The 16,059-nt window shown below is 46.7% G+C and overlaps 1 protein-coding gene across 46 annotated transcripts in view; it reads right to left on the bottom strand.

Annotated features, from left to right (window-relative positions):
- Nucleotides 1-16,059, bottom strand: part of TCF4 (transcription factor 4) — a 237,220-nt gene that overhangs the window by 103,460 nt on the left and 117,701 nt on the right. For all 46 annotated transcript variants that reach the window (XM_074571006.1, XM_074571018.1, XM_074571038.1 and 43 more), the window contains one exon: nucleotides 14,555-14,619. In XM_074571006.1, coding sequence (XP_074427107.1) covers nucleotides 14,555-14,619 — 65 coding nt within the window. The remainder of the gene's footprint in view (nucleotides 1-14,554; nucleotides 14,620-16,059) is intronic.

Raw genomic sequence — 16,059 nt, 5'->3', positions numbered from 1 at the left:
TCTCTCTTTAGGATCACCTCCTCGGCACGCAGCGCCCACCCGTGCCCGCACACCCTGGAGTACCGCAGCACCCTCCTGCGCTCACCGGGCGTACACCGGGGATTGCCGACTACAGGTAGGTGTAGCGCCAGTGTAGCGACCCAGGTATTCTCACGCACAGAATCATAGAATTGTCTGGGTTGGAAGGGACCTTTCAGATCATCGAGTCCAAGCATCAGCCCAACACTGACAAAACCCACCACTAACCCATGTCCCTCAGCACCACGTCTGCCCGGCTTTTAAGTACCGCCAGGGATTCTCTCACGTTTCCTTTCCATAGTCCTTTACTCCAGCTTACACTCACGGCACCAACACAAGACACAGCAACGCTTTCATAGGCAAAAGCTGCAGAAAAGACGGGGAGCTGAGCTCCGCAGGGATGGTACCACCCCTTCAGACTAACTCTAGGGACAAAAGTTGTCACAAATTGTGTGGTTAGTTTATCTGAAAGAAATAATTAAAAAAAATAATAAATCAAAGCCACTCCACTGAATTACTCTCCAGAAAAGAAATACCGGAGTGAACAGAAGCACAGGGGAGAGCAAGGTTTCAGAGACACTGCTTTGTTCTTGATTTTAGTTAACGTCCTATGGCAATACATACAGCATATCTTAGAGCAATTGCATCGATAAAGGAATGAAGCAGAAAAAAAAGCAAAGAGCCAGAAGTTACAAGGCAAAATTTGCAAAAGCAGAATAAGATTCTAGTAACTGGAAAACTAAGTGATACTGGCACAGCATCATTGGGCTCCTGTATCCAGACGCAGCAGCCAGAGCACACGGGAAGGAGCCTCATCCATCCTTCCTGGGCTACTGAAAAATATGCAGCAAAAGGTGTCTTCCTATTGTACATTCGCAATTCCAAACTGTCTGTGCTGCTCTACACGTGCACGATCACGTCAGATCTTTCATTACGATATCGGGATGTGCCATGTGCCCGTAAAATATGACAAGCGGTAGAAATTTCCATATGTGACTCCAGTATCTCATGCCCGGGGCTGGAGGAGGATGCGGCTGCTCCAGAACTCTGCCGATGGTGCCAGGAGAGCCGAGTGGTGACTTGCACTAACTGCAAATGGAGTTTCTCACAAGTCTTCCAAAGCTGGGCTAGGAATCAATCATTTTGCAAAGCCTGTCCAAGACTGGTCATCATGGAAGAAAATTTCTAAAAATGATTGATTTAACCTGGAAATACGTATTAAAAAGAAAATAGCGAGGATTCATGGAAAATTATCACTCTTCCAGGCCCAAGGTTTAAAGAAAGGGGAGCAGTGAAGCAGGATGCAACTCCTGAGTAGTGTTTGGCACAAGAGTCCCTGACAGGGCATTAGAAGGTGGCAGAGGAGCTCCGTTCCCAACAAGACGTAGGCGGAGGGCAAGACATGGGCAACTCTTCTTGATGACGCCAGATGGCCTCACAAAACCTTTGTCTGAGGTTCTTAAAATCCTACTTTTCAGGACCAAGAAGGCAAGTAGGATTTTTGAACTGTTCAAACAACTTATTTTGTATCTTCTTTTTCACAGCAGATCCATTAAAGACGATGCTGGTAAGGTGCAGCAGCCCATCACTGCCTCCTTGGCGTGGGGAAGACATGAGAGTAAGCGCCACAAAGCAATGGGCAGCTTCTGGCTAATTTTCTCTGTGGATGACTATAATAAGCTCGTTCATTGCCATTTTTTTGCATTACGTAAAATAATAAAAATATAACTCTCTCCAAAAATTAGATTTGTCACAACACCTTGTTATCCGATGTAAAGGCACCATTGTATATTACAGGGTATGTAAAAAAAAAGAGACAGAGAAATACCCAAGCGAGTTATATTTCAGTGATACAGTTGTTTTTTATTAGGCTTTATATGCATTTTCCCCCAGACACTTTTGAAAGACAAGGATGTGGGAAATATCCATAATTCTAACTGTACTATAGTCTATATCTTCTCTACTTAAAGAAAAATGTTTTCTCCTGACAGTCAACCAGGATCCATTTTCAAAGAAAGAAAATAGTTGGTTTTTTTTAAAAAAAAAAAAAAAGACAGACCTATAAACATGCAGACAGATGGCTATATTCTGTCATTAACTTCAAAACGAAATAAAAATATTAACTTCTCCATTGTTGCTAAACATACTGCAGCAAGACTTGGATGCCTGGCAGACATGCACCTCATCTGCTGCAAAGGCATAAAGAAATACCTGGCTCCTGTGTTATTATTATTTATTATTCGTTAAACACCAACAATGTGTTCGGCACTCTTCAAAGCCGGAGGAGGGGGGGGGAATGCTTTAAAAATGCCGCTCCAGAGCTGAATAAGGCTGAGAACGCGCGAGAGCGCAGGATGGCTGCGCGGAGGAAGCACAGGCTGCAGCCAAATGAACTCCGTGATGTGAAAGGTCCCTTCCAACCTAGAAAATTCCATGATTCAATTCTATGAAATACCCATTTTAGAGGCAGGAGAGGGCTCGAGCCCAGCTCTTCCACCTGCGAGGGACACGTCCAGCCCTGACCCAGAGCCCTCGCCCTCTACACCGGCCGCAGACTGCAGCAAAACACCAGTCGGTTTTGGGGAAAAAAAAAAGCTATAAAAGGGGAACAATGAAAATCATGCAAAACAGGAAAGGGGAAGCGAGAGAGACCCACCGCAAGGCACCGCTAAGTCGTTGGTTGACGGCCCCCGGTCTACAGCTGGGGAACCCTAACCGGGGCACTGCCGCACTGTCCCTGTGGGTTTCTGTGCCCGAGGGGGGGATTACGGGGGCCTGACTCCGCCAGGCCAGCCCCGGCAGCCCCTCAGCGCACGAGAGCCGTGCGTCCCCCTGCCAGCCCCGCGGGGCTCCACCAGCCACCTCCACCTCCCGCCGGGCACCAGGGCTCCGGTCCTTCCTCTGCCTCTGGGAATGGCTACACAACACCCAGGGAGCCCTTCAGACAACTGGGGAGGCACCTAATAGCCACGGGCAACCTAGGGGGGACCTGGGGACCCAAATCCCGATGCCCCCAGAACGCACTGCGCTTTATTGTCCTACAGAAGTCTTTTAATGCTGAATTAAAACAAGCTGGAAAAGCGCCTTCAGATGGGCGCAGGCAAGGAATTCGAAAAGAAGTTGGGAATGCTCCATGCCAGCTCTACAGCCATTTGATGCTGCTTGTGTGTTTGAGGTATCAGAGGGTTTTCTTTTTTTAGGCAGGCTGATAGCAGAACTTAGTCATTGTTTTTAATTATTCCATACATAAATAGCTGGTAGGATTCATATCCTCATACATTCCCTGAAATCTCTACTTGTCAGAAGTAATTGCTCCTTTTTTAAGCCAAGAAGCAAAGGAATAAATCACACAATAGAGGCACGGCTAGAGTGTCTTCTTCCAAAGAAAAAACGTCACGGAGGTCAGCGGCGATGCCCGGCTGGACCGGTGGCTGAGGCTGGCACCAGGCGCTGAGGAGGAACGCTGCGAAACTCAAACACGGGCTTTCAAGTGGGATGTAAACATATTTCTGGTTTTTCTCCAGCTATTAACAAGAAGGAAGTTAAAGAGCTTTCTGTGAAAATCAGGTGGCGAGAGTTTACTGGAATGTGAAAGCTCTTAAAAATATACAGCTCGTGGGCTTGTGTTTATCTGGACCTTCCCAGGGAGTGTGCAGCAAAACAGGTGAAGAAATTCCACAGGCGGCAGGAACGATTTGCTCTCTAAATGTACCGCACTTTTTTGTTAAAACACCGATTTCTCAGTGGACTGAACAAATTATTTCTGTATCTGAGAAATAATATAATATAATAATAATATAATTATTGGCAAACAGAAGAGATGCACTAGATTTTGAAACTCAGAGAGATGTGGCCAACTTACAGATTGCTTATATTGCAGCCAGAAATAGTGTTCAGAAGTTTGCAAAATGAGAGAAATTTTATGACTTGTAGAAACTAATTAAGAGCTGTCTTAGAAAGTCTAGATCCTGACTGAATTTTATGTGTGGCGTGTGTTTTGAAAATAGTGATTATTTTAATAATTAGCGTTCTGTATCTATCTGTGCTTGTAAAGGATCTTGTTTCTCCATCTTGAGCTGTTCTGTATGTGAAGTTCCTGTCTGCAGTCGCATGGTAATTAAGTGTGATTAAAGATGCTATTCATTCCCCTGCAAAGCAGCAGGTAACCACATGTCAGAAGGGGGTGGTGGGAGAACGGAGAAACTTCTGGGCAGTAAAAAGGCTATTGGAAATGGTCTGTTGGAAATGAGCAATGCGACAGCGTACGGCAAGCGCTACAGAAGCGGCCATGCAGGTTTGTGGCAACTGTGGGAGATCACCACGTTCAGAAACACGATGGTCACCCTGAAGAGAAGAATATCTAAAATAACCTCTTTATTTCTGTGCACACCAGACGACGCTCGGGCCCCCGTCACGGCCTGGACAGGACTGAGACAAGCTCTGCTCAGGAACACAGCGCGAAGCATCCCACCACCCACAGCCAAACCCACCGACAGCAAACCCACGGAGTCAGAACAGGCGAGAAGCTCTGGAAGGCAGATGCCTCCCGTGAAAGGGCATCTCTACCGCTGAAACGGTGGGAGAAAGAGAGGGAGGAACAGAAGACGACTCTCAAAAGACAACTGCTCACAGAAAACAACAAGACTATTTTATCTGAGAGGTGTTAGGAATGAGGTCAATACTTGCACGCTGAAGCTTCCCCCAGAAATCCATTTCTTATCTCTTACGTCTACCACAATCCTTTGTAATACCTAGCCATAGGAATATATGCTGGGTATGCGTGTTGTGTACGTGTGCGCACACGCTGCAGGCACATGGGCTCCTCCGCCTCCCTCCATGTTTGCACAAAATTGCCGGTCAAAGCCGGAGATCTCCTGAACCCTCTGGTTATCGGTGGCCCAAACAGCCTGCAATACGGTAATTCCACTTAAACACAAGAAAACTTTTTTTTACTGTGGGGATGGTTGAACACTGGAAGAGACTGCCTGGAGAGGCTGTGGAGTCTCCATCCCTGGAGATGCTCAAAACCCATCTGGACACGGTCCTGGGCAGGTGGCTTTAGCTGCTCCTGCTTGAGGAGGAGTTGGACAAGGTGACCTCCAGAGGTGCCAACCTCAATGGTTCTGTGAGTAAAGCTCTAAAGCTCTCGTGCCTTTAGAGAGACTATATCCTCATCCTCACGATCATCACACTTATAAGACTTTCTGATAGTCCAAAAAGTGCTGTTTTTCTTCAGAACTTGCTGGACCTGTCACTACCTTGCTGCTGAGCTGAGCTGGATTATCTAACGGGCCTCAAAGGCTCGTTACGTGAGTGATTGAGAAAGAACATGGCTTATTAATGGAGCCAGGGACAGGAACAGGTAGGAACATCGCCACCAAGACGTGACCACGTCATCTTTGAAGGAAGCAGTGAATGGCTGATAAATGCCACGGTTAGCACCAAGTACGCAATGAAAATTATTTCAGCTATTATTCCACTGGGCCGGTTTTTTGCTTTTTAGGGTTTATGCATTTATATTAGCAAAACCTGCCAAACCATACCTTTTATGCCAAGGAGAGCATCTCCAGCTATCACCCTTGTACGCCGCGGCACTCAATACTCAATTCTGAGTCCTGAAAATTGCCAGAATTAGTCAAAGCATCGCCCGCCTTTTTGCTGGAGGTGTTCCATCAAACACTGACCGGACCTGAACCAGTAACGTGGAGTGCAGCAAGCCCACAACCTGCCGCGGTACAACTGCGGGCAAGCGTCATTCCCCTTTTTATCGCATTCACGATAGCACCGAAAGTCAGAGTGCAGCGACTGCGAAGGCAAACGAAGCTCCTATTAGCACTCAACCACAACATAAACCTATTATTGCACATTACAAATCGCAGTGTTATTCTGTTGCCAGGTTATAAGCTCCAGAAAGGTGCCCTTGGAATGCTCACTTCCAACAAAATAGCCCTCAGCTTAACATTTGATCCAAAGGGCTAAGAGAAAAGCACTCCTTTTACCACTAAATTGCAGTGTTGGGTTTTAGCATTTCTTCAATTATGATATGGACAATGAAACCGTGTCTTTCTGGATGCATGAGGAATTCTGCTAAATGAGCCATTCAGACATCTGAACTTAAGTCTGTTCCTTTAATACGTTTGATTAACATGGAAATTTTATCTCTTATGTCATTATTTTAGTGCTGTAACACCAAAAACATTAGTCCACGATGCGCCCACGATCACAGGAGGATAGTTTATGGGCGCTAGAACTAATTTCTGGAGCAGGAGCAATGATTCCACCTCCCGCCACGAGAGGCTCGAGCAGAAACGACGACAGAGGTGAATCTTCTCCAACTATAAATGAGCACAGAAGGTACCAGGGGAAATTCTGCTCCCCGGCCCCGCTGAACTCAAGGGGACTTCTCCCACCGACCTCACGGCAGCCGGAATTTTATCCGTTCAACATTGATGGTTTGTCCCTGGGGCAGAAACGTGTACTGATGGTCAGGGAAAGCCAGATTCAGAGTTCACCCGCTCCATCTCCTTACCCCACACACCAGGTTATGCCTACACGAGAGGCTGGCACGGCTGTACCCGCTCAGGTGGAATTCTGCACCCTAGGGACAAGGAGCTCTTTCTTTTGCGTTTACTTTAGCCAAAGGCTATAGGTACAAGACTGTGTAATTCTACTCTGTAGCGTGTTTCCTTCGGAACGCGCGGCTGTGGCTGGTAAGTACGTATTGCCCGGGCGAGAAGTCAGAGTGTTCAAATACTTACAAGCAAATAAACAAAGTGCCGGAGCTTTTGTTAAGGGCATTGACACTGCACATCTAATCACAAAAAATGGATTAGCAATAGACTTCGCAGGAACCTACATTCCGTGGTACATTAGGTATCTTTTATCGCTTTAGTACAGCTTGTGTGTTTTTTATAGGGAGGGAGAACGAAGAAGAAATTATTATAGGTAAAGGAATCTTGCCATCAAAACGTGAGGAAACCTAGTTATTTGACTAAGCAAAAAAAATACTAAGTAATTTGTAACAGAAGAATAAAATGAACTCGCCGTGTCTCCAGAGGTCTGCAATATGATCTTCACAAAAGGTAGCTTGCCAATTTAATTGAGGTAGGAGTTATTTAATTTTTTTATATACAGGTATAGTTTTCAATAAAACTACATATGCCTATAATACCGCAATGGCAGATGTGTCTCGATTATTAGAGGTGGGCTCTAGGGAATATATACAATGGATCTTGAAATCCGTAAGCAGCTGTTTGGAAGGGAGGGGTGGAACATTGCAGCGCACACACATGTTCCTTAAGTGCAGTAATGTTTTGTTATTTTACTGCAGGTGTATTACAGAGATGAAATTTAATAACTTATTGTATACAATACCAATAAAACGGAAAGATTCTTTGCCCTGACGTTCATGAACAAAGTACCAATTAGAAGCAGCTCAGAGCGCGGCAGCTCTGTGCAGACACCCCACCTCGGTTCACACCTTCCCCGTCTGCAGCCACGGCACCGACCTTTTTATTGTTTACTAGGAAAAGGTGGGCAGGCCATAAAAAAGGGAAAAAAAGGAAAGGAAACCCCCAAAGTGCTCCGCAAGATACTGGAGAACGTGTTGTTGATCGAATTCAAGAAAGCCAAGAGTGTTTAAATGCACGGGGCAGCGCTCGTGTGTTCACGGGTGAGGTCTCCGAGATGCGGGAAGCCCCTGCTCGACGCTACCGGAGTTATTTTTGTAATAGTTATTCTTTAGCGGCTTAAATCAGAAGCCTGATTTCAGAATGTGCATTAGGCTCAATCTCATGCTGAATGAAGCCCTGAAGAAGGACCTTTTAAAAGTACATATCAGATAAAAAGATAATCCCTCCTGCTTTTTTTTCCCCTTCTGTCTTTGCTGGACTCCACATAACTAGAGATGTTGCAACAATTCAATAATTCACAGCAGAAAAAGGAAGTCCCAGCACTTCTGGAAGAAAAAAGAAAATGGGCACTAGCTATTTCTGTCCGTTCCCTTCTCAGCATGAGAAGAGCAGCGTTATGCGAGGATTTACGGCCTTGCTGGACACACAGAGAGCGGGCAGGGGCAGCTGGGCTCAGTTAATCCCTACGCACTCAGTGCAGAAGCCGCCCAAGACTTTAATTTCCATTACACTCATTTTAAAGTTTTCCAGCATTATTTCTGTTACTTCTACACAAAATCTCTGTCAAAGGTATGTCACATCCCCCCTCTGCTATGCTGACCGAGCCACAAACGTTCAAAAATTAAAATCCAAGGCTTTCCTTGGGAAACGTTCAGAGTGCCACCGGAGGTGGGGGACAGAAAGGGATGGGACAGGAGGGAAGCAGGGAGCGTGTCGGACACGTGGTCACCTGCTCAAGGAGAAAAATCCAATGACGTCTCCCCTTGGAGCAAGCTGTGACGCAGAGAGGACAAAATGCCCCAGGCGTCTAATAAGAAACCCTTCAGGGAAAGCACCTTGGCTGTCCCAGCTGAACAGAGAGGGGGCCACAGGCCCTGCCGTGTGCCAAAGGCTCCTCTCAGCCACCACAGAGCACAGGGGAGTAAGAAAAGAGCGAAGGTAAAGGAGAGAGGATCCACCACCACGCCAGAGGAGGGACATCAGGAAAGAGCGGGCCGAGGCTGTAAAGAGACTGCAGTGTCCAACAAATATTTGGAGTCAGATCTGACGGGAGAGGATACAGGAGAACATCAGCAGCTACGAGAAGGCTGAACTCCGGCTGGCTCCGCATGAACTTTTAATATAGTTTCTAGAAACCCCAGCCAGAACTGGCGTTGCCACTCGCCATGGCAGCCTGCCCTGCCCTCCATCACGAGCCTCTTGGAAAGCCACAGCCCTGCTTCCAGAGGGACGGGGTGGAGGGCTTGGAGTGAGAGAAGGGAGCAGAGGAAAGCAAGGAGGAAGAGAGGAATCGGAGAAGAATACTCAAAGGAAGACAGAGGCAAGTTACATGACAGACATCGCGTTGTGGTGCAGAGATGCTCTCTGCAGAAACCCTGTCCTGCCAGTTGCATCCCTCTGACTTCTTAGGATCTCAAAAGCCTGCTCCTTTCTCATCTGGAATCCTGGAATAAATTGCTAGCGATACGGTCCCTCAGGAAACCCTGGAAGGCCCCAGAGCTGCCGCAGGTTTGGGCAGAACTGCCCTGGGATGCCTACGCTCCTGTAAACGCCCGAAGGAGCCATTTTAAGGCAGCCTCAACCGAAGCCGCAATAAACCCAAAGTTCAACGTCGTGCCCATGTCATTCTGGTGGCTGGCCTTTCTCTGTACCATGGTACCCTGAATCAAGCTGAAGGCTAGCAGGTATGATCTCAATTTGGATAAAGTTTATTATATTTTGGTAGCAGTTGTGTTTTATTTTTAAAAAAGGCAAAAAAAAAAAAAAAAAAAAAGCTGGCTGAGCTTGTACAACTCCACCAGCTTTTACCTTAACACTTCATTCCGGAGTCAGCTTTTAACAGCGGGATGGTTCCAACTGGCCTCTGAGAGTATTTCTTGAACATCAAGTAAATCAGTACATCCAAAACCAACATTTAGGCTCACTTTCTAAAAGCCTTAGTAGTAAAAACAAGTCATCTTAGGATTTGGGGATTTTGCTTTAAGTCAAAACACCTTAAAAGCTAAGTATCCGTTACTATGCATTTGCCAAAAAGGCATAATCCAAATTTTCAAAGGACTGCCTAATTTATTCCCACATACAATCTCGTGCGTTGCCTTGGAAATCTAGGGTGTATGTTTTGTGGCCATCAAGCTCATTTTACAGTTCTCTTTATTCATCGCTTTTTTGAATTAACTATTGCTCAGCAAAGCGCAATAGACTCTGGGTTACTCAAAGTCGGTCTCATCGGCTGTTATCCAGTTCATGGAGCCACACTACTGTAAGCAGCACACGATACCGTTAGTCTAATAATGGTATGTCGTGTAGCCAGATCCTCTTGGGCAGAGGAATATCAGTGTTTTATACACACTATAATATATAGATATATAGTGATTTACACGAAGCTCTTTGAATAAAGAAACGGATGCATTGCTCTTCATCATCAGACCCTTACTTAAGATCTGAGTGCCTAACCAATAATAGAGACTAATACAAGAATCCAGAATAAAGTTAGAGAAATCAAGTAGGTAACGCTTTTTTTAATACTACTGCCTTGCTAATCCCCCCAAAACCAGCACAATATAAAAAAAAATTGATCTTTGGGGAACTGGTAAGTAGCACAGAATTAAGACAACATGCAAAATCCTGACTTCACTGAATGAAATGAGATTTTTGTCATTAACTTCAATGAAGCCAGTGCTTCAAAAGTGTCTTGACAACAACTTTGGTACATGTTTCTTAGATGACTTCTCTCTAATGGAATTAAATAGTTCCCAAGACAAGCTTTCTTCCATTCCCACTGTAATCAGTGTTGTATTTGCTACAGTTTTCAGCGAGAGCCCAATTGGGCCCTAGGCTCGGAAATAAAAATCATCTTGAAGTAAATGGGTTGCTGTGTATCTGACCTCTTCTCTCATTGGTGTGAACGCAGAGCGGGGATGAAACCTCCGATCACTGCTGCTATTTGCGTGAAGAGAGGTTGTTGGGTTTTTTCCTACCAGAAGATTAATAGGTAGCAAGTTCAATATCGTTAGGTATTTAGTTTTCCTTAATTGTTCCAGGAACTCATCTACAGAGAGCAATGCATCACATCTGGAGGTAGCAATTTACCTTTCAGAAATCAACAAAATCTGCACGCTCCTCCTGGGCTTAGGAAAAAGGAGCTCACACAGCTACTGCCGCTACTCCAGTCCCTCGGATAACCCAGGGCTTCGGGGGATTCTCAACGAGCCGCAATATCCCCACCAATATTTCCTTTGGAATTCACCAAGTTTTCTTCAATATCTTCTGTCTAGATAAGCTAATCTTTCTCAATACGTGCGAAAGCACAGCCGAGAAATCTTGCAATAGGCTTGTAGCTTTTAATTTTCTTTTAAGCCTGAAGGTTCATACTTGTTAATAATTTGGTGGATCCTGATAGTTCTGCAGCCTGGAGAACAGACAACAGATGGTCCAGCCTCGGCATTAAGCATTATTCCTTCTGTACCTTTCAGGAATTTGAGAGATTCTTATTTTAGAAATATTTTTTTCTCCTTCCTGTCCGGGCATCGGTCATCTGCTTCCTCCATTTTTCCATTCTACTTCAAGAAAGCGGATGCACACTGTAGAAAGACAGACCCTATTCCATGGAATGGAATTTTTATTATTTGCACTTTTATTGTAGTATCTTCCTAATATTCCCTTTTCACATAAAAGGGAGAGTGGGAAGGCAGGGTTTTCTCCGTCAATTCTTCATTGGCCCTACACAACCGCAGGGCACTGCCACCTAGATACAATCGAGGAGCCGACCGTGTCTGTACCAACTGAATTCTGAGGAAACTCCAGAACTGGTCCACCAAAGTATAAAAAAATAATTATTTAACACTATTGTTCAGGGGAAAAAATGCATTAACTCTCATACTACAACCACAGCCATTGGCTTGTTTACTGGAATAAACATTGGGTTTTTCCTGGTATCAACAGACTGTATTCCCCGGCGCAGCGATGCTCAGCATGTCCCCATTTTGCATGGCCCCTCGGGGCTTATTTTCTTTTTCACACACTATGGAGGAGCTCGCCGAAAGGCTGGAGCTCGTTGGCCCTTTCAGGTTCGTCCCCTCCTGCGTTCTGGACCAGAAGAGAAGTTCTGGCGGGCGGGAGCGGCGCGTGGACTTCTACTGCAGGTGGTTGGTGCTGCATGAAAAGAGGAGGCGGAAACCGCGCTGCCTGTTTCTGCGGGCAACCGTCCTCGTTATGGCAATTACCCGGCAGTTCCCCGCGGGGGGGTTCAGCTGTTTGCTGATCTGTCACTTGGCCGAGAGAGGCCAGGCCAGGCGATGGCACGGTGCTCCCGCCTGCCGTCCCCACGGGACTGGCTGATCTGCCCCTCCAGCTCCCAGGGCCGCGAGTGTGGCGATGCTGCAGTACCATCAAAGCCAGTTATTTCCCTGTCTTTTGACACTGGGGTATCTGGAACGCTCTCCACTACCACCGAGAGCTTCTGCAAAATGCCACCTCACTTTGGCTGGGACATAAACCAGGGGACGCTTAAGAAAAAATGATGTGTTTACGGCAAACTGTCCTCTGAAGCCTACAGCTGCACCTCTGCCCTTACTTTCTAAGATTAACTTTTTACTCCCAAATTAAAGACAATAGACGTCTGTGCCCTGCAGATATTGACAGACACGGGTGCACACAAAGAGGGCACATGAAGACTCCATGCACGAGGCATATATAGACCGTATCACTTCTTTAGGTGTGATGCTATTTTGAATTCGGAAACAATTTCTAACTTCCTTGCAGTATCACGAGATCATTCCAGCACAGTAAGACTGAAAGAAAAACTAAAAGCAAAAAGCAGCCAAGAAAAGGTACATTTTCAGATGAAATGTGAAACCCAAGAGAGCAGTAGAGCGGGGTCTCTGGGAGGCTGGAGCTGCAGAGGAGACGGGTGTCACCCTTGGATGGACGCTACTACATGCTGGGGACAATATCCCCAAGGCTGTGCAAGCACTGGGGACAGAAACACGTCCTGCTGCCTTCTGACAACAGAAAGCAAAAGCACACGAGGATATTAAAGCACTGCTAGAAATGGCTCCTAAAATTAAAGAGGAGTTAGCCCGGTTGTTTTGGACTGGGTGAGGGTAGGGTTACACGTGTGATTTTCTGCCCTTGTCTGTGCTGGTTACTGCAAGTGAAACCCGTAAGTCACTTATTGACTCACTACAGAGTCAAGTACGCGAAGGTTCAGCGCATCCCTAGGTTCTCTTTCAAGGCTTGGCCTGTAAACCCTCCCCAGCGAGCAGCTCTGCATCCTTCCAGTTTGTTCCACAAAGAATGGAACACGTAGCTGTGCTTCAGGCAGGGCACGGTGACAGTCCCTTGTCACCTCTCCCAGTCCAAGCCCAGCACGCGAAACATCACGTGGGAAACGTCCCCAAAACTCAAACAATGCCGACGGCAACTGGCAAGGGCAGGGGCCTCTCAGGCAAACAGACAGAGGGGCAAAGTGGCCAGCCACGGGGCCTCATGGCCACCTGAGTGGGGAAGATGCCACCACCAGCCACCCCAATGATGCCTCCAGTGCCCAACCAGACCCGCAGGCAGCCCCGTCCGTGGGAGCCTGTCCGTTCATGGAAGGCCATCTGTCTGTCTGTCCGTGGGAGCCACCCCGGTGCAGGGGCCAGACACATCCCGGAGGGAAGAGGCACGTCGCGACGGCCGGCCAAGAGCAGAGCCCCGGCCTCCAGGCACTACCCACGGCACACACGTGTGCCCCGCAAACAGAAACTGCTCTTTAATTGCCCAAGTTGCTTCATTTTTCTACACTAAATGTTTAAAAACACAAACCAACACCCTAACAATAGCCTGCTTCCCCACATTATTAAAGAACACGGACATACGAAAGGAAAGAAGGGATCAAGTACTTCCCTTTCCTATAGGGAAATAATATGCATTTTGGCTAGTTTTTTGATGTGTTTTTTCTTTTTTTTTTTTTCCTGGCAGATTTGAACAGTATAAAGCTTTGAATATTAAGAAGGCTATTAAATTCTTTCAATAGTTTTCCAAAGTGCGAAGCTACTGCACTTAGAAAAAGGAAAGGAAGCCTAGCACTCTTCAAGAACAAAACGAATTTAAACGCACGATTAATATTGCTACTGAAATTAAAAAGAAAGCGTCTTTTAAAAAAATCAATTGTCTTGAAACAAAGCACAGACTTTTGGCTATTGATAGTATTTTTAGACTCAGACTTTCTCTGGAGACTTAAAAGTATGCAAATGCAAAGTGCAGAGAGGCACACGCACACACATGCTATACCTTTGTATTACACTGGCATTTTATTATTTAATTAAACTACTCTTATTTTTCTAGCTCACGCGTGCTTCCCTTGAGACGGCTTTGCTGTTAGCCTGCTGGCCTTGACTTCCAGCCAAAAACAATTCAGAAACAAAAAGGGACAACAAATCATATTTTCACAGACATTTTTATCCCTCAATACAACCTTGTTTTCACACAACATCATACAGATTCTATGAAAACTATAATTTATGGCGGTAGCCATCCAAAGCTCGGGGCTGACACGAGCTCTGCGGTGTGTTTCCACTCGTGTAATTTCTGAAGTTGCGCCGTGGGGAAGGACTCGCCACGCCGAACACTGCGGCATTGTTGCAAGGGACAAGAATCAATAGTTCCCAGCGGCTCCGACTCGGGCGCTATTAGGTCAACCCAAGTGCTCCGAGTCTCCAGGAACTGCATCCCAGCCAGAAAAGCTCGGGCAGGAGCTTGAAAACCTGCATTTGCAAATAAAGCCCCTTTCTGAGAAAGGCACATCTGCAGCCATCGCCGTTTACGACGGAGCCTGCGCCTAAGATGTACAACTTTAAGCAGCAAACCTCATTTATCAGAGTATTTAGCACAACCCCTCTGCTGAGCAGAATTTCACTTACCTGGTGGCAACCCTGTAAATTCGAATCTCTTCCATACGATGAGTATGAACCCCTTTCTGTTTTACCTGTTAACAAAAAAAAAATAAAAAAAAAGAGATGTATAACAGATATAAACAGATAGATATATATAGCTTTTCCAAGCGCTTTATATGATGTTCGCCACATTTCCTAATGCTGTTTACATATGTAAAATAGGCACTGCTGACTGCGCGATGCATGTAGGCAACAGAAAGGGATTAACACTTTTTCAAGCTGAGGATGGCGACGTGAAATAAACTTCCTAATCTCGGCTGCGCTGCTCCACACGCTTCCTGGACCTGGGATTTAAGGGGTTCCACCCGTGAGCAGATCTCCTCCGTGCCTGCCCTTGGGCTCGGGGGCTGAGCATCCGCCCCAGCACCCTGCCTTGTCCCTGTCCCCCATCCTACCTGACCCTCACCCCTCGCCAGCCAGCTTCGCCCCGGTGCTGCTGGGGACGCCTTTCCCCGCTCTCTTTCCCAGGAGCCAGTTCCCCCGCGGATCAAGGTGATGATGGAATTTACACCTGGGAAGGAGACCCCTGCTGGGAACTGGCCATTCGCTACCAAGGCTGGGGCTGCCCCAGCGGCGCTGGGACTTGAACGGGCGCCCAACGGCTGCCGAGACTCTGCCAGCCCTAAGTACCCTTTTTTTTTTTTTTTCCTTCTTTTTTTTCCCCAGGAAGCCTTTAACACTCGGCTCCAACAGCCTGACTTGCAGTACCGGTTACGGTTATGCCATATTTACAAAGGAGAAGAAAGGTTCTTTCAGGTTTGAATGGCCAGACTCGAGCGAAATCAAGAAGGGAAGAGGTGGTTTCTGCAAAGCATTAAGTCATGGCTGAGCAGCACCGCACCACGTGCTCCGGAGACAAAGAGCAGTCAAGAGGGCTGATACAAAACATATTGACACTAAAAGACCACCCTTATGGTGAGGATAATCACGGGAGTGGGGGGGGAGGTATTATCTAACAAAACATCCAAGAACACAGTAAAAATCACTCATAAAATTAAAGTTTTTATTATAGGCTGGGGCATAAAACCCACGGCACACAGTACCAGTTACCGGGGAGCAGATGCTCGGTTTATCTCCGCGTGCGGCTCCCAGCAGTGCCGGGGACACCTCTGCACCTACAAGCCAGGTCCGCGCGTACCCCCCCCGTGAGGGATGCGGTGGCAGCCCTACACCAAAAATAAAGCCACCGTGCCAGCACGCCCACCAAAGCCGTTAAAAACATCCTTTAACTGCGCTTGGAAATATTCGACTACAGTAAGGACAATATCCACCGACCCGACAAAGGCCAGGGTTGGGGGTCCCTGGCATCGCTGCTGCCCGAGCTCCGCCGGGCTCGGCGTTCCCAACGCCATCCAAATTTCATAAAGGGACCCACGGTGAGGCAGATCGTTAGACAAAGGATGACGGAGTTAATTTTAATCATTCCCAAAATAGCGTGGCCACATTCTGACTCCACAAGCCTTTCCTTTAAT

Source organism: Larus michahellis, chromosome Z (genome assembly GCF_964199755.1).
Source record: "Larus michahellis chromosome Z, bLarMic1.1, whole genome shotgun sequence".
Classification (NCBI taxonomy): Eukaryota; Metazoa; Chordata; class Aves; order Charadriiformes; family Laridae; genus Larus; species Larus michahellis.
This window is presented reverse-complemented; position numbering and strand designations above follow the sequence as displayed.